The following is an 18,670-nucleotide window of genomic DNA, read 5'->3' as shown; positions in this document are numbered from 1 at the left end:
AATTCAATGTAGAACCGCCACTGATGGGGACTGTAACATACAGAAGCTGTGGGCAGTTTGGGAGCTGTCCAGAGTTCTGAACAGACATCAGTTCTAAGCTTAGCTCGCCAGCATATTCATTCATTCATTCATTCATTCATTCATTCATTCATTCATTCTCATAACCTATGTATGCCAAGCCTATTCTAGCATTCAGTTGAATTAGTCTACATCATTATGTAAATACAACCCAGAATCAGAAAAGGTTGGGACGGTATGTGAAATCAAAATCAAAACTGAAAATAGTGATGTGTAAAACATGTATGTCCTGTATTACATTGAAAACAATACAGCAGCACATTATTTGATGTGATTACCTCATCAGTTTTATTCTTTGTTCAAAATAAACACTGATCCTGATGCCTGCAACACATTCCAAAAAAGGGTTGGGACAGTTGCATTTCAGGGCTAGTAATGAAGTAAAACAATGAAAAGATGACTCCATTTGAAACAGGTGATGTCAGCAGGTGAATGCATCATGATTTGGTACAAAATTTGCATCCAGGAAAGACTGAGCCCTTCAGTAGCAAAGATTGTCCGAGGACCATCAGTTTACCAACATATGTGTGAGAAAGTTATTGAAATGTTTAAAAACAGTGTTTCTCAGAGAAAGACAGGAAGGGATTTGGATATGTCATCCTCTACGGTGCATAATAATTAAAAGATCCAAGGAATCTGGGGGTGATTTAAGCATGTAAAGGGCACAAGCCTAAGCTGGATGACCGTGACCCCTCAGACAGCACTGCATCACCAATCGTCACTCTTCTCTAAGCAATATAACCACGTGGGCTCAGGATTACTTTGGCACACCTGTGTCAGGCTGTATGATATGCAATTACATCCATAAATGCAGCTTAAATCTCTAATGTGCCAAAAGGAAGCCTTATGTCAACAACGCCCAGAAGTGCAGTCGACTGCTCTGGGCTCAGAGGCATCTGGGATGGAGCATCACACAGTGGAGACGTGTACTGTGGTCAGATGAATCAGTGTTTCAGGTCTTTTTTGGAAGGAATGGAGGCCATGAGGTGTCACATCAAATAATGTGCTGCTGTATTGTTTTCAATGTAATACAGGACACAGATGATTTACAAATCACTACTTTGTTTAAATTAAAATTTTATATACTGTCCCATCTTTTTCTGATTTGGGGCTGTATACAGGTGTATTGTCAATAGGGTACGTATCATTTAAAATAGCAGCAGTGGTGCTGATAATTGCTTGCTTGTTTGTTTTCTGAAGCATTACTTTGAGAAGACATGTTTTCAAAAAAACTATTTCACTTAGCAAAGAAACTAGTTATTAGTAAATATTAAATGTTCTCTACATACAAGTATTCATGCAGTAATTTTGCCTAGTAAAATAGCTTGTCGACATTCCTTCCTGATATTGAAATACCCTTCAGAAAATAGTACTTTGACAGAGGAGCTTTTTAAAATATCAACAGATGGAGTCTGCAAACTGAGCCATCTCCATGAAAACTGAGCAAATGAAAGCCCTAGAAAAGATAGTAAGTAGACGCTGCATTAAGAATATTTTATGAATTGTGATTTAAGATCTGTGACTCAGTTCAGAGAATAAATAAACAAGATTATACATCCAAACATTCAGTGCCAAGTTGTGGACTTGATGGTTTTCAATACCTGGTGCTAGGTTGTTTTGTACATTGGTGCATGGTGCTTCCTGTTCTACTCCACGTGAGATGGTTTTAAATTATTAATACTGTATAATAATAGTATGAACATCTAGTTATTTATTGAATCGGTTGTTGTTTTGTTGCCGTCAAACTGATTTTAAGACTTATAAACATACTCTATTCTGAATCATTTGGCATATTTTTTCAACAAATGAGTTTAATTAACAAGTCAAAAATTCCTAAAATTGCCTCTAGTCCTTCTCCCTTACTGAAAAATCTAGAAAGTCATTTTCAGCAGATACACATCATTCTGTACAGCACAGCTCAAACATCCAGCTTTTTTGAGGGGAGCAGGGATATGGGATTTAGACAATTAATTTATTCAAAGTTATAATACAGAGTACTTCAAATACATTTGGTTTGTTACCAGCCCTAGAAGCCTCATCCCATTGGAGAAGCCACAAATTATGATTATTATTGACTATTATGATACTATTATTTGTGTGTAGGGTATGGTTACTGAGCACAGCTGCAAAGGTGCTTCTCTTACAGCTGAGAAAGTTGGAGTCGCCAGTGATGGCTGAACCTCCTCACCATGACCTGTTAAGATATAAAAGAGTTCTGGGTCATGAGGTCCTTTGAGGGTACTGTTGTCAGATAATTCATGTTGATGTTTCTATTCAGTCCATCAAGAGTCTTTCCAGTAGTGCAGCTATAAAAACATGTCTCCTGACAGAATGGTGTGCGCATGCTCACATACAAACAGTCATTCAGCAGTTGTTACTCATTATGCATATTTGGATTTAGGCTCATATTCTTTCCCTGAAACTTCACATCCTCTCCTCTCCCAAAACTTGACCACTGACACACACTGACACAACTCCCTCCCAAACACTCATCGCCCAAATGTCGCTTTGAGACTTATAAATAAAACAAATATTTAACCAGCAGTGCTCTCCCATGCAGGCTACCATCTGTTCCCTGTGGGATGTCGACTCCTTTCGCTACAACGCTGTTGTTCTGTTTGGTGTCTTGCTACTCAGCCAGACTGCCTCCCTTTATCACAGGACGCAGAGCTTCCCAAAACTGCACCCTGGTGGAACAGATGCTTTTGCATGCTATCATCCAGTGTTTGCTTGCTAGATTCGCTCTCTCTTGTAATTTGTTTTTTTTTTTTGCAGCTAGTCAAGGTCAATGAAATAGAAGTTGCAGTGGAGTCAGCCCGGGTAAACAAATTATCAGACTAGAGGGAAAGAATTCGCAGAGCAGGATGTTTGCAGACTTTAACTGCTGTTCTGTGTAAGTGATGAGAAGATGTTTTGGGTCTGCTGGAAAAATTAAGCTGGAAGAAGAGCTTTAAATATACACCCACCATTTTAATTCCAACCATCTTGTGCAAAACACAAAACACACACCTGACCTACTTGTATTTCTTGACTAACAGCCCCTCTCATTAGGATTTTTTTCCATGTCAGCTACCAAAGCACTCAAACATTTCCCATAATCGAACTGGTAAGCACACATCTTCCAAACTTCACACCCCCAGTTTGTAACATTAGTGTCTTTGAACGACAACACCATGTTTGGCTGCATGCAGTTATAATGACAATAAAGCTAAATTGCATGAACCTTGCATTGATCAATGTTTTGGTTAGTCTATAAACAATGGAAAATAAATTATGCCAATCATAATACAGTAGTCAAAAACCAAAAGATATTAAATCTACAATGATTTAAAACTGAGAAAAACACCACAATCTCATATTTAGGACCTGGAATTATAAAAATTATTTCAGCACTACCAGAAACAATACAACATAAGAGTGGGGAGTGCTATTCTATGCAGTACCAGGCACCACTAGTAAGACTGCACAAAGGCAGAGTGATAAGGTGATGTCGTTATACAGGGAAGGTGACCGCTATAACTTCATAAAATTACAAGAGACTGTCACATTCTTTATAAAAATTTACATAAAAGGCATTTATGCAGATCCAGATCCCAACTGCTCTACCATAAACATGCACCTTGGTGAGTAGACTGTTAACCACAACAAATAAACATCACTTTCAGCCCTGATTAGCCATTTAGCAATCTGCAAAAACATCCAACCACCTGATTAATTAGATAAGCAGGCTAAGGCTTTTCAAACCTGACTAACAAGGCCAACTCCTCTCCAACTGTGCAAAAGGTCAAAATCCTAATTTACACCACAGTAACACACAAAAAAACCTGACTCTAATTTTCTACCTATAGTGGCCAGAAACAATTAGCGGAAATAGCAGTTAGTTAAATAGCAGACTAGCAGTTACTCAAATGAGTGGCTTTATGTAACAAACAGGCAATTTACAGGCAGCCTGGATTAACAGTGTAATATTGTGGCATGGTCTACATAGTGGTGGAGTGAGCAGGTGTGTGTGTGAGTGTGTGTGTGGGGAGGGTGTGTTGGGGGTGGGGGGGGGTGGGGGGGGGGGGGGGTCGGGGGGTCATTGCTTCCTCAATAGATCGTGTGAATGAAGTCTTTTGTGGGCCAGCGTCATCGTCCTTTCACCCACTCAACTAATCAGGCCAGCTGAAGTGTTGGAGAAACTTTGCTATTGTGGTGAAATGACGCACCAACACACGACTCGGTCCCAGGGGTCAGACTGTGTGTGTCAAGACAACAAATAGATGTATGTGGTGTGTTTGTATATGTGGGTGCAGTTTTGTTCACAAGTGTACTTCAAATTGTAAACACAATCAAAGGCTTTAAGTGTGATTTCAATGAGAGTGAACTGGGTTGGATCATGTGGATGTGACTACAGCTTTTCTCTGCTTTTATGTCAGGCCACCAACATACAGTATTTCTTTCTGCACTTAATGCTTATGAGTTGGATCTGAGCTGTAAAACCTTTTACTGCATCTGATTTAGTAGGTGTCTTTGTTAGAAGTACAGTAAGAAATGCATATGTTAAGTAGCAGACTGAGTTATTAAAAACATTTACTTAAGGTATGTTTTATAAAACCCTATTAATGTTGATTTGTGCCCTCCTCACTTGAATGTATGAGAAATATTACTTTCAGGGAGAAGGACTGTGTGTCTGTGTTTTTTTTTTTTTTATCACATCAGATCACCACCACAAGACAATAGCATCTCTGTAGGTACAGGAGTGCTCTAATGGACTTCATAACCGTTGTCACAGGCCAGTTCACTTCAGCTGTGTAAACAGATCCTAAAAGTGGGAAGCAGTTTGAGGTTGTAAAAGAGTCAGGACTGTTGTGAGAGGATACCGATTTTCAGGCCTGGTTTTTGACAAAAGCACATGTTGTCATTGTACAACATGTCCCACTTGCCTGTATTTTATTACTGCACAAATGTATCTACTTGAATTAATATGCAAAAGAGTGGTGATGTTTCCATGTAAAAAATATGCTCAAAGCAAAGCATATGGTAGCTTGTGCAGACATAGCCTACCAGAAACCATTTGGCCATAGGAAACGTTACTTACTGAAACTTAATAAAGAGAGAGAATAATAAGAACAGAAGACACATAACACAGTAAGATGTTTAAAGTACAGTGGTATCGCAGTGAGCCACAGATGTTTAAGCTACAGCATCCAAGAACGTGAGGCAGGCCATTATGGCAAGGCAGCTTCCGGTTGAGAATTTCATAATAAAATACTTAAAGCGTGTTGTGACATTTTTTTAACTACAGCAATTTCATCAGCATCATTCAATTTAATTAGCACTGCTCGCAAAACAATGTTTAAGGCGCTGGCCATGGAAGGCAATTGCCAAGTAATGTCTAAAAACACCAAACATAAACAATAAAGTGCGTTACTTTTAATGTTGTCTCTGCCTATCTTAGGTAACTTGACAACAGCGGCATCCCGCGCATCTGGATATAGACACGCATTACAAAACCACCTAAACATCGAGGGGACTTACCGGCGAATGTTTCCACCCGGATGTCAGTTTATTCACGCAACAGCAGCGGAGAACCGACTTTTAATCTTGCTGTGCTCAGACTCTGTGTAAGCACATTAACCTTATTTAATATTACGCTCTGCAGTCTCAGTCCGGAAGTAACACCTCGCGCGCTGTGCTGGGTGTGGGGCGGGGCGTAGGGGTGGGGGTGCATTCACTCCGCTATGATTGGACTTCTGCGGGTGGCGCGTGCTAGGGGCGGGGCCACATGTAAGGCGGGCTCTAGGTGACTGCAGGGGTAACTGACGGTCAGTAAGAAAGAGCTAGAGCTGGAGTTGGAGTCGCCCTCACAGTTAATGGTGTGTCCTAAGGGTGAGATCCAGACTAGGCCCACATTAACTGGGGCATTAAGCCATGGTTGCAGCACCATTCTGTGCATTTAAATGTACGTGTGATTGTGATATAAATTTAAGTATATGGTGACATTATGCTGCACTGGTGAGAAGGGATGAAGTTCACAATGACAATGCACAAAGTCACATTTTACAGAATACACCATGACACCCACTACCTCTATTGTGCTGCTGGACTATTTGGTTCTTCTTACCATTGCTAACTCTGAGAGATGAGACAGTCCAAGTAACTTCAAAACAGTGCTGATTTATTCAAAGGATCACAGGTAAAATTAACATTACACGCTCAGGTATCTTGCACCTCCATCCTGCACGCAGGCAGATGTAAGATGAAAGACCCTGAACCCACCAGGCCTGTACATTATATCCCCTCGGTTGGGCTAGCCCCATACTACACAGAAACGTCAACCGAGACGTCTCTGGTGCCAGCTTTGCAGCTGGTCATAGCAGTAGTCAAAACATAAATCAAATCAATGTGCGTGTGTGTGTGTCTGTTGGTTAAGTGGTGTGTAGCTAAAAGCATTCTCACGACCTCTAGTAACATGTCGTGACTGAACATAAGAACATATTATGGCTAAGGCTACAGTTATACACGTCATAATAATAATATTAAACATCCTGTCTGCTGACAGTCATCAGCTCTTCTCTCTAGTTATCCTTGACCAGATGTACCCTGTAGAAACTCATAAGCATGACTAAGCATTTAACAGTCTAACTAGACATCCTATCTCCACTAAACATTTCTAATACATAAAGTATCTATCCCATTTCTATCTGACTAAAAATACCTAACAGTGCATAACCAAAAAAAACGCTAGTTATTGTGTGCATGCTGAGTGAGCATCCACACTATTGTTATGTAGTCTTAGTATCTTGGTTTGTTGCATACTTAGAAGTGTCGGAGTTGACCCAGATAGAGTGCCCCCAATCAGCCACATATATGGACCTGCAATGCTGGGGTACCCAAACATCTAAACACTTGCATCATTTTAATGCAAACGCCCATGATACCAAGTGCCTATTTGAAATAGCACCTTCCGCATTAGTTCTACTAGTTGATATGTTTCTGCTTTCAAACGTGATAAAGTGTACATGTGTCATCCAGATTTTCCAGGAAAACATGTGGATTTGAACTGGTAACACCGATTGCATGCCAGGACACAGGATACATTATACATGCATAATGATGATTATGTTAAAAGTGTGTTCGAATCAGAGGGGATACAGTTTATCTCATGTAACATCTACACACAGAGTTTGCACATTCTTTTTCTTGTTCTCTCATACAGAGCCACTGTATCGGAGTCAAATTTCTCTTGCGTTCAACATACCTGCCCATTAATATAATATCTGGAATGTCTTCATTCTCCAGTATCTGTCATGTATTATGAATAAAGTATCAAAACATTTTCTGTGATAGACTGGCGACATGTCCAGGGTGGACCCCATCCCTCGCCCAAAGTCAGCTATTTGAATTATTTGTGGATGCAGTGTTTATAGAATCTTTTTTTGCTCAGGCACAGTCTCGGGCAGCTACAACCGGCTGGTGGGGTCCTTTTTCATTGTGTGCTGGCGAGGATTAGCTGCCAACATGCCGACTGTTGGAGTAAGAAGGGAACTTCTTTTTAAAGCTTTGGGCAGAGCATACAGTAAGTGATTTTGTAAACTTTTTTTTTTCGAGTAGTGCATAAGTTTATCAGATGTTCTTTTGGTTCTTAAAGACAAAGTCAGTATTGTGCGAACTCATTTAGCACCGCAGCAGCTGCTCACAACGTCTAATTGGATCAGTTTTAATTGTACCTGCTTTGAATGAAAACGTAAAACAATTATGGGATAATTGTGCCAGATACTAATCTTTATAACTGCGTGTTTCTGCCGGGTTTTGTGGTGATAAGAAAGTAGTTTTAGTAACTGCATTTTGAATATCACCGTGATTGCATCATTTCCCCCGGCTCTTGTCATTAAAATTGAAACTGTTCAGGAACAACAATGGGCATGTGATAGCTAGCGAGTACATAACAGTGTATAAAGTTGTTTTTAATAGTGACTGTTTTTTGTTTTAGCTGATGAGGAGTTTGACGAGTTGTGCTTTGAATATGGGCTGGAGCTGGATGAAATTGTGAGTAAATGACTTGAAATGAGAGCAACCCGCAGTGTTTCCTTATAAGTGATTAGAGTTTTATTATGGTACACATTACGACTTGTCATAGCAGGAAAGCAATGAAATAATACCCGTGTTTGTTTGTCAAAAAGGTTTTTTCTGTTCTATTCTTCAGTTTTTATGTGTGAACTGTGACATTTAGACATCCCTCTGCGCTACCTTCGTTACAGACCTCAGAGAAGGAGATAATCAGCAGAGAGCAGGGTGATTCCAAGGCAGCAGGAGCATCTGATGTCATCCTGTACAAGATTGATGTACCAGCTAACCGCTATGACCTGCTGTGTCTGGAGGGGCTGGCCCGTGGACTGCAGGTCTTTAAGAATAAGTAAGTACCGTCCTGCTTTGTGGAAGGGCTATATTAGCTTTATATGGACAACATCCCTGCTCTTTTGCCTCTGTTTGAGTGTAAAGTTCTTTGTAAAGTCTAGCCAGTAATATTGAGTGCTAACACTCCACAGAAGCATAACAGCACATGAAAATGTGAGACAGATAAACGCATAGCTTCACTGTTGCTACAGACATTGTATTTTTCATTGCAGGCTTGAGGCACCCCGCTACAGACGTGTTAGACCTGTGAGCGGGGAGTCTCAAAAGCTGATAATCACTAAAGAGGTGGGTGGAAACATTCGTGATGTATATTAGCAAACAAATAGTTTGCAGTCTGGAGCATCACTGATCAAAATATGTGCTTTAAAATGTGAAGTAGTTAGTTAATTACTTTGCTCTGTACAGACAGAAGCAGTCCGACGCCATGCAGTTGCAGCAGTGTTGAGAAACATCACCTTCACACAGGAACGCTATGACAGCTTCATCGAACTGCAGGAGAAACTCCACCAAAACGTCTGCAGGTCTGATCAGCTCAAACACTGAGTAAACCTGCATCCCCGAAATATCTTCTGTCACCTTCTTTTAATTGATGTTATTTGAAAACAACTCCAGAAAATGTGGTTCTTATTATTTGTGTAATCTCTTATTTTTCATATTTTGTTTTATTACTGATACTTTACTGATGCTTCAGTGAAAATCCCAACAGTGTGGCTCTATCTGACATGGTTCAGCCACTACGTCTAGCACTTGTTTCCATGCTGGTGCATCTAATTAAGTAGCAACAGCATGTAAAAGTAGAGTATGTGCACTGTTCACCACACATAGTCAGTGTCAGACCAAATCTTGAGTTGGTTTTCACACCGTGGCAAAAACACATGGCTATGATCATTTTTAAGGGAGTTGTTGTTAAGACAACTCACTGTATTCAACAAATACATGTATTTTGTACAGGAAGAGGAGTCTGGTGGCAATCGGGACGCATGACCTGGACACCATCTCTGGTCCTTTCACATACACAGCCAAACCTCCTGGAGATATCAGCTTCAAACCACTGAACCAGAGCCAGGAGTTCACTGCCACCCAGCTCATGAGCCTCTACAAGGTACTGAGCTGACTGACTGGATGTTGATCAGACCAGCATCTTGATTTTTGCTAACCCAGTGTTGTTGTCCTGGTTCATACAGACAGACAGCCACTTGAGGCATTACCTTCATATTATTGAGGACAAACCTGTCTACCCAGTCATCTATGACAGCAATGGGATTGTCCTGTCCATGCCTCCTATCATCAATGGTGAGTCCTGTTTCTGTCTCTGAATGTGGAATTACAACAGTTTATGTCTAGGAATGTTAGATTCTAAGCAACAAATACACGACACACCAGTTCACAAAAAATAAGGTAATTTATATTATCTTAAAAACAAAGGTTAATAAAAGGTTCATACAAACAAAATGCCATCAGCAAAGTAGCATTACAAGATCATGAATATATAGAGCTAAAGTTAAAGGGAAAAAAGCCTTGTAAGATATTTTTAAGATAAAATTCTTTGTCTTGTAAATGCTAAACAGTCCTTCCTGTTTTCTAGGGGACCATTCAAAAATCACCCTAAAGACAAGGAATGTTTTCATTGAGTGCACGGCCACAGATTTGAACAAGGTACAACTGAAAGGAGAACAGATAAATTAGTTTTTATCACTCATGAGAAACTGACTTAAAGTTGACCGTGTCCCTCCAGGCAAAGATCGTCTTGGATATGATGGTGACCATGTTCAGCGAGTATTGCTTGCAGCCTTTCACGTAAGTCACACACCTGTCTTAGTCACAGTACAGGGATTGTATGTCAGTATTTTAAGGTGGAACATAATGAAATTCTCTAATTATTATGAAAGATTTAAAAAAAATTTCATGCCACAAAATCACAAAATGATTGTCTCTGTGGTTTGAGAATTTGAAGTTATTTTGGGTACAACCTACATAGTGAAGTCAAATGCATTTACTGGACTTCTGTAAAGCATTTTTGCTGCACTGTAATACATCTTCCAGATTCAAAGATTTGCTCATTTGCTTTTAAATGTACTTGTACATGACCCTGCTTTGACACCGTTAGGGTGTGGTCACCACCATCTCCCAGTGAATGCTTTGTCCCATAGTAGTGCCAGTCATGGATTAGATATAATAACATGTCCAGCATTAGCTGGGTGGAATCAACAATAATGGAGGACAACAGTACTATAGTTAAGGTGATAATTGTATCTCTCTGTTGCTCTTTCAGGGTAGAGGAGGCTGAGGTGGTGTACCCCGACGGCAAGGCCTGCATATACCCAGTACTGTATTTATTTCAACCATCTTTTACGTTTAATGTCACATGAAATTCTTCTGTCTCCTAAACCTCTACTGTTGTTCCCTGGTTTGCACTTCAGGAGCTGGCCTACAGGAAGGAGAAGCTGTCCAGTGAGTTCATCAACCGAAAAGTCGGCATCAAGTAAGTTATTTGGTCCTATTCAATAAAATATTCAAGGCACCACATAGAGATGTGGACAGAACCTGCTGGTGAATGTCTGTTATAATGTAAACCACTTTTCCTTTGTCACAAGTTTAACATCAACATGTCTTATTCATTGACTTGCTGGTTGAGTACAACTATACTGTCTGTCACAGTCTATTACAGTGGCTATGCAACAAATCCTCTTTGTTATAATGTTCCTACTTTACATGAGGACAGCAAAATATTAGAAACACCTTTTAGTAGAGTACTTGTGAATTTTATTTTGCTAGCTAGGAACAAATCTGTTCATATGAGTTGTTCTTATTTGGAAAAGCACTACCTGCTCCACAGTTGCTTGGTGTCAGCGTGTCCACAAAAATTTGAGAAATCACACCTTTTAATAAATAGCTGTTTGTGTTTTCCTCCTGACAGTGAGTCGACTGAGAAAATCGCCCAGCTGCTCACCAGGATGTGCCTGCGCTCCCGGGCTACTGGTGTTGGCGATGAGATCGAGGTTGAGATCCCACCCACACGCTCCGACGTTATTCATGCTTGTGACATCATGGAGGACGCTGCCATCGCCTACGGTTTCAACAACATAATTCGCACCACACCACACACGTACACCGTGGCTAACCAGGTACTTGTGTCTGCATCTGTGTGTGCATGTTTGATGCATGTGTAACCAGAAATCATTGTATCTCATCAAATAGATTGTGTATTTGTGTTATATGTTCTCAGTTCCCACTGAATAAACTGACAGAGCTGTTGAGGCAAGACCTGGCAGCTGCTGGATTCACAGAAGCCCTCAACTTTGCCTTGGTAAGAGAGAGACACAAAGACTCACAAATACAAACACTTTGCTTGCTTGTTCCTCAAAAATGCTCAAAGGTACGTGTTCCCCTCTCTTCCTGTAGTGTTCTCAAGAAGATATAGCAGACAAGCTTGGGAAGAAGATCTCAGAAACCAGGGCAGTTCACATCTCCAACCCCAAGACTGCTGAGTTCCAGGTACCATAGACTGTCACATGTACATGTAAAGCAGTACTGTTAATGCCTTGAACGTCACTTGTAACAAGAAAATTGCTAAACATTGTTAAGCTTTAAAGCATAATTTCCCTGAAAACAAAAGGGTTTATTTTCTACCTATTAGTGAAACGCACAACCAACAAATGCATCAAACACTTCATTTTCTGTTGAGCTTCTGATGACATCAGGATAATTATTCAGTGTCTTTTTTGGACCAGTGTGTGAAACAAAGGCTCACACTGGTCCAAAAGCACATGTATATCTTTTCTTATTCTTTTTTTCTTTTGTAATAAGATACAAAAAGTGTAATATGTGTAATTCATACTGAGCCTACAGGGGTAGTGTTCTATTATATTCTGTGTGCCGAATGGACACTACACTGCTACATTAATACTGAAGAGAAAATATTTTTAGAGCCAAAGAGCAAATTTGTATTCTCTGCAGATAATGTCCAGGGAAAGTCATTTGAATGTTGAAAATAAAATGTTTTCATCAAATACATATAAAAATGTTGACAAAGAATTAGGAACATTTGTAAATGAAGCTTCTCTGTTATCAATGTTTTCCCAAGTAAAGATTTTTCATTCAAACACGAAATAAAAAATGAATGTGGTAAAGAAAAAGACTAATTTGAAGTCAGGTCAATTTGTGATTAATCAATTTATGCCATGATGTGGAATTCAAAACCTTGGCAGAAACCAACTGATTTGTTCCCCCACTCTCACTGGTTATAGTGCTATTTGTCCAGAAGAGGGCGCGCTCCTTCTTTCTAACACACTATAGCGAGGTTTCCCACTGAACTGCTGTTTTTCTCCACCAGGTGGCGCGCACCACCTTGCTGCCAGGCCTGCTGAAAACTATCGCTGCCAACAGAAAGATGCCCCTGCCCCTCAAACTGTTTGAGATATCTGATGTAGTGCTGAAGGATGAGACCAAAGGTGAGCGACTGGATGTTTGAAGTGTTGGAGAAAATCACTGAGTCTTAATATATAAGCACATTTGTGGAAAACATCTCCAGAAAGGAACTCTGGATCTCATTCATAGCGACCTTTGGGTTCTTGGTCACTTGTATGACCAAGGCCCTTTGTCCCTGATTACTCAGTCTGGCTGGGTGACCAGATTTATGAAGACTGGTGGTGGTTCCAGATCTCTTCCATTTGTGAACAGTGGAGGCTACTGTGCTCTTGGGCACTTTCAATGCTGCAGAAATAGTCTGGTATCCTTCCCCAGATCCCGGCTAGACACAATCCTGTCTCGCAGCTCTGCGGCCAGTTCTCTTGACCTCATGTCTTTGTTTTCACTTTGACATACACCACCAACTGTGAGACCTTTATATAGACAGCTGTGTGCTTTTACTAATTACATCCAATGCATTAAATTACACACAGGTGGCCTCTAATCAAGCTGTAGAAGCATCTCAATGACAATTGATAGGAGCAGGATGCACCAGAGCTCAATTGGAAGTGTCATAACAAAAGGTCTGAAAACTTACCTAAATGAGATATGTCAGTCTTTTATTTTTAATACATTTTCAAAATACTCAAAACCTGTTTTTGCTTTATCACCATGGAGTATTTTGTGTAGATTGATGAGGAAGATTTAATTGAATCCATTTTAAGATGACTCTGAAACATAAAATGTGGAAAACTTGAAAGGGTCTGAATACTTTCTGAATCAACCGTACTGTACTAGGAATTACACCCTACAAAATACGCTTGTGTAGAAGTCGATAGTGTCCAGTGACACTGACACTTATCATAATAACCCAATATTAATTTTAAGTGTCAGTAGATTACATAGCCCTGTTCTCAATGTTCCTCATGCTAACCCATATCCTCAACCCACCAACCAGATGTCGGGGCGAGGAACAGCCGGCGTTTCTGTGCCATTTACTACAACAAAAGTCCAGGCTTCGAAGTGATCCATGGCCTGCTGGATCGAACCATGCAGCTGCTGGAGGTGAAGTCCGCCCGTGGAGATGGCTACCACATCCAGGCTGCAGACGGTAAGAAGTCTGCAGAGAGTTTGGCAGCTGCGTCCAATTTAAGGTCTTGGTCCATGTAACCTATTCATGTGACTCCTCTTGTTGTTGTTCAGTATTTGGTGTAGATGTATTCACAGAAGGTTGCTACTGATGCTTTGGTTTGCTGGTACATTTATTTAAATCAACCAGATCTATAGGAGTCTACAGTACTTAAGACTGGATTTATTCAGAGAAGAAAAAAATCCCAGTGTCAGATTTTAAGAACATGTTTATCTGCAAGCTGATGAGTAAATAAAACGGGGTCACATGAGGTTAAAAGGTTCGTTGAGATCACGTAAATCCACTGTATGATGAGCACCAGTGTGCGTTGTTGTTTGTTCCCAGGACATCATGTACCCTGTTTTGTTGAGGGGGCCCAGTTTCCATGGCAGTTACATGCACAATTCTGCTTCAATTTAAAAATAACACAACATGGGTGGGCAGTTTAGATTTAGATCTACAGAGGGGAGAGACAAAGAATTAAATGTAAGTACAAGAGAGAAGATATTTTCTGTTTCATATACTATATAAGAAGAAAATGAGACTAACTCGTGGTTCCATGTATGTCAAACAACTTCACGGGGTCTCGGATGATGAAATGCATCTGAGCAAGAGTGCACATTTTCAAATGTTTTCTCTCTTAAATCATGATTAGATCAGTCCTGTTGCATCAACACAAGCTTGTCTTTTCATGAGCTTTTTTTTTCTGCAAGGTTGTTTTACTCTCAGTGGAGAACATCCACCCTGTAAACTGTAGAGCCCGAGTTAATTTTATTTTTCATTAACTGGCGGTGATATGTGACTGGCACGGTAATGCTTACAATGAAGTGTTTAAATTACATATAGAAGTATGACTCAAAGAGGTTTCATCTGTCTGATGCAGCTGACCTGTTCCTCTGAGATTAGCAATCTGAACGGTTCGACATGAAGGGCCGCACAGGTCAATCTGCATGCATGTTAGCGCCCATTTTTCCAGAGACTTGCACATATCATATGAGTTTTATACTTCTGACTTACACCTTCCTCTTTTAGTCCTCCTCTCTCAACCCTATCCCATCCACCCATGTGTTTTTTCCCCTTCTCTCCTTGGCATGCATGCTCCAAGGTCAAACTGCAGGGTATCTATTCTGCAGGCTGGTTCAGACTGCAAATCAATGGGCTCAAGTATCAGTGAATGAGAGGAAAGGGTAAACGTGCATAGAGCAGTGGAAGAAGGGATGAGATAAGACTAGAGTGCAGAAAAGAGGAGGGGGGTGACAGGAGAGCAACAGCAATGGCTGGAGGCGTAAGCAAGAAAGGGTATGTGTAAAGTCTGGAGTGTGGGAGAGTGCATGGGAGTCACTGAGCAGCGAGACAGACTGGCACATACAACACTCACCCACGGGTGCTCAGACTGTCCATCTGATAGGTGTGCACACACACTTAAAAGGGAGCTGAAATGAACATGCTCTCACAGCATGTTCTAATGCACACTCTGGAGACACACACACACACACACACACACACACACACTCAGTCTATCTCATCTGCTACCTTTTTCCACATATTTTGCACCATTAGTCTAATCCCCCTACTGAATACATCAGTGTCCTTAACCCCATTACAAGGTCATGACCCAGTCTAAGAGCTCACCTGACACAGACACACACCCCGAGGATGCAGAGCTGCAACTGACTCTCTATGAGTCCACACAGTGTGTGGCTAAGGGAATACATGTCAGCTGAGTTTCCTCCACTCCGTGGGGGATGGGGGAATCACTACTGAAGGAGGAAACTACGTGAGAGACAGATGCACTTGTTTCACTTAACAGCTGTGTCCAATTTAAGGTCTTGGTCCTTATAACTTATTCATGTGACTCCTTATTTTGTTGTTCAGTATTTGGTGTAGATGTGTTCTCAGAAGGTTGCTACTGGTGCTTTGGGATTGAGGCTTTGTTTTGCTGGTGCATTTATTTATCTGCAATGACTGGTTCTTTTGGCCACTTGAGTTCAGTGGAAGCTGAAATGTCACCTTATAGTTATTACGTTAGTTGTTACATGTTGTTAGAGAAACACCGCTGTTCATTTTGAGGCCGGCCAGTGAACACAAGTCCAATATTCACTCTTTTAGCCCTGTTTTTGGTCCCTACCAACTCCTGGGGTGAAAATCTGATTCCGGCTAAAGGCTCCATATAAAAGCTCCTACTAACAAGTGTTTTTAATAATTTGCTATATTTTATAGACAATTAAGTGAGAATAATAATAATAGGCGATTAATGGACAATGAAAATAATTGCTTGTTATAGCCTGGTCAGGGTGGAAAAGCCTTAGAAACAGCATTCAGGTCATTACAGATCTAAAACTAAACATCAAACCTCATACTGATTATCCTTCAAAGCCGCTTTGTGTGTGCATCAGCCGTCCCTTTACACAGGGTGAAGCATTTGTTTCTGTTCTGAATCCAGTGAGGACCTGTGTCAAATTTCTGTTCACTGAAATGGTACCAAGTCTTCTTGCAAATATCAGCCAGTTATAGTGGTTATCTGATGCGATCCAAATCTCCCTTCCACTGAAGTCTCTGCTGGAGGTTGGAGGCAAGTGGGTGTAAAGTGACCTGGCTCAAGTGTAGGATTTTCATTGACTGACTGGTTATTTAAGATGTACCTATTTATATAGTTGCCATGGCATCCCGCTCTTATTATAAGTAGATGACGTGTGAACCAACACCAACACATTCCACCCATTTAATACACCTCGCAGAAACAAAACAGGCAACTGAAATAAATGGCAGAATTTCCCTGCGCACACACACACGTTGGAAAGTACAGTCCATGTGTTTTGTAAGCCTTCATCCATTGTGATGAGTGAGTGGAACCCATTAACAAGGCAGCGTGGGAAGAAGCAGTGCACTGTGGGAGAATGCCCATGTCTCTGCATGCGGGGATGTTGTCATAGCAACCCCTGTATCTTGTTAAATATCTGACTAGTCCGTCTTTATGTTTGCATGTCCGTGTTTTTGAACAAACGCTGATGAGAGTATTTCTGCGTACATACCGGACCATCAGATTTGTGAGAACGGTGGCCGAGATGGAAAACCCAGTTCTAGTATACCTGTGACATTTTGACACAGTGTTCATTTTGGTGTCGGTGGTTGCCATTGAACAATAGGAATCTAGTTTAGAAAACAGTCCAAAGAGTTTCCACTTTTGAAGTGACTTTATTTGGACAGGTTATCTGGCGCACAGGAAGTAATTCCATTTAGTTTCTGGAATAGTAGATGTCGAGCTGATCGTTGATCATCGATGTGGGTGAAAAAGCCACTATCAGGAGAAAGTCAAAGAACAAGAAAGGCGGCACAGTATCACCCCCACCGTGTGATCAACTCATGAGCTTTGTGACAAAACAACACTTCAGCTGAGCGCTTGACACCAAGGATGTCATCGGTGCTTAATAGAAGAAAACGTAATGTGTAAATACATCTCAAGTGCACATGTAGCAACTATGTGAAGTGGCAGAATCATGATCCAAGAAAGACTGAGATCAAACAGATGGCATGTTAGATAGTAACACACTGGTCAAAAATAGTTTGTCAGAACACATTGCAAGCGAGCTAGTGGAGGTGTAAATTACAGTTTTGAACGAATCCTAATATTACACGAGGATGTGAAGTGTTGCTGAAATCTGGGACAAGTCAATATCACTGCTGTCTGCTAAACCATATAAGCCTGTCAGGAGAAAGTGAGGCCAAAATCCACTTGAAACTGTCTTCTCACATAAAGCCAAGATTAATTTTTAATATATTTTTCCTTTTTTCTCTCTTAGATAACACCTTTTTCCCCGGTCGCTGCGCAGAGATCAGGGCATCTCGGAGTCCTCCCCCCAGATGTAATCAGCCGCTTTGAGCTGACCATGCCCTGCTCTGCCTTAGAGATGGACATCGAGCCATTCCTGTGATTTCACTTTCCTAAATCTTAAACCCCTACCCAGAAAATACAGGCCAGTTTTTATTTTCAGACCAAAACGGAAACCGTCTATGTTTACAAGGCTTGAAATTAATTAAAAAGATAATGGGTGTTTGGTTTATAAAGCAGTTTCTTGGCTTAGCTGGTCACCAGTCTTTGCAGCATCATGATGTGAAGCCATTGTGTTTTCTATTTCACTAACAAGGCTGTTTATGTCAGAAGAAGAATTAAAATGTAACAAGACTCCATTGTGTTTGTGACGTGAATGGTTTGCATCTTCGGGTGGGTTTGTACTTGCATGTCTGGTCTTAATTTAGGTTATTTAGGTGCCTTGGGGTAAGTGCATGGTAATTAAACTCAGTGACTTATTACCTGTTGCTTTGTTGCCTTCATTCTTCCAGTGGCCACACTGCTGAAACCCCCCTTACACATGAAGTCCCTGTGCAGGAAGTCGTCAAGCACCAGTACCCCATGCAAGACGAATCCTGGCAGGCTCCGGCCTCCTGCCCTGCTTATACAAAAACTGTGTTTGGTGACATGAGCACCCCTGCTGGTCTTAAAGCACTCAATGATTTTCTGGCAGACAAAAGCTACATGGAGGGCTTTGCAGCGTCCCAAGCTGATGCCGCAGTGTTTGATGCCATCTCTTCTGCTCCCTCACCGACCTTCTGCCATCTCCTACGCTGGTACAACCACATCAAGTCCTTCCAGCGGGA

General features: G+C 41.0%; 2 protein-coding genes across 5 annotated transcripts in view; one reads left to right on the top strand and one right to left on the bottom strand.

Annotated features, from left to right (window-relative positions):
- The window catches only part of acsl3a (acyl-CoA synthetase long chain family member 3a), a 28,814-nt gene extending 23,055 nt beyond the window's left edge, over positions 1–5,759 (bottom strand). For all 3 annotated transcript variants that reach the window (XM_020585645.1, XM_020585652.1, XM_020585662.1), the window contains exon 1: positions 5,599–5,759. The gene's annotated coding sequence lies outside the window, so the exon portion shown is untranslated. The remainder of the gene's footprint in view (positions 1–5,598) is intronic.
- The window catches only part of farsb (phenylalanyl-tRNA synthetase subunit beta), a 26,083-nt gene extending 7,491 nt beyond the window's left edge, over positions 1–18,592 (top strand). The window contains exons 2-19 of one of the 2 annotated variants that reach the window (XM_020585700.1): positions 7,508–7,639; positions 8,054–8,109; positions 8,322–8,476; positions 8,691–8,763; positions 8,884–8,999; positions 9,430–9,580; positions 9,663–9,771; positions 10,064–10,134; positions 10,214–10,275; positions 10,751–10,802; positions 10,899–10,960; positions 11,396–11,603; positions 11,705–11,785; positions 11,881–11,973; positions 12,812–12,929; positions 13,844–13,996; positions 17,815–17,942; positions 18,356–18,444. In XM_020585700.1, the coding sequence (XP_020441356.1) occupies positions 7,582–7,639; positions 8,054–8,109; positions 8,322–8,476; positions 8,691–8,763; positions 8,884–8,999; positions 9,430–9,580; positions 9,663–9,771; positions 10,064–10,134; positions 10,214–10,275; positions 10,751–10,802; positions 10,899–10,960; positions 11,396–11,603; positions 11,705–11,785; positions 11,881–11,973; positions 12,812–12,929; positions 13,844–13,996; positions 17,815–17,894 (1,698 nt within the window). In that variant the 5' untranslated portion in view covers positions 7,508–7,581 and the 3' untranslated portion in view covers positions 17,895–17,942; positions 18,356–18,444. Of the gene's footprint in view, positions 1–7,507; positions 7,640–8,053; positions 8,110–8,321; positions 8,477–8,690; positions 8,764–8,883; positions 9,000–9,429; positions 9,581–9,662; positions 9,772–10,063; positions 10,135–10,213; positions 10,276–10,750; positions 10,803–10,898; positions 10,961–11,395; positions 11,604–11,704; positions 11,786–11,880; positions 11,974–12,811; positions 12,930–13,843; positions 13,997–17,814; positions 17,943–18,355 lie in introns of both variants that reach the window. The other variant, XM_020585708.1, reaches the window with a different exon arrangement.
- The last annotated feature ends 78 nt before the right edge of the window (positions 18,593–18,670 follow it).

This window comes from Monopterus albus, unplaced genomic scaffold, assembly GCF_001952655.1.
Source record: "Monopterus albus unplaced genomic scaffold, M_albus_1.0 scaffold8.1, whole genome shotgun sequence".
NCBI classification, from domain to species: domain Eukaryota; kingdom Metazoa; phylum Chordata; class Actinopteri; order Synbranchiformes; family Synbranchidae; genus Monopterus; species Monopterus albus.
The sequence above is the reverse complement of the archived record's forward strand: the minus strand, read 5'-3'. Positions and strand labels throughout refer to the sequence as shown.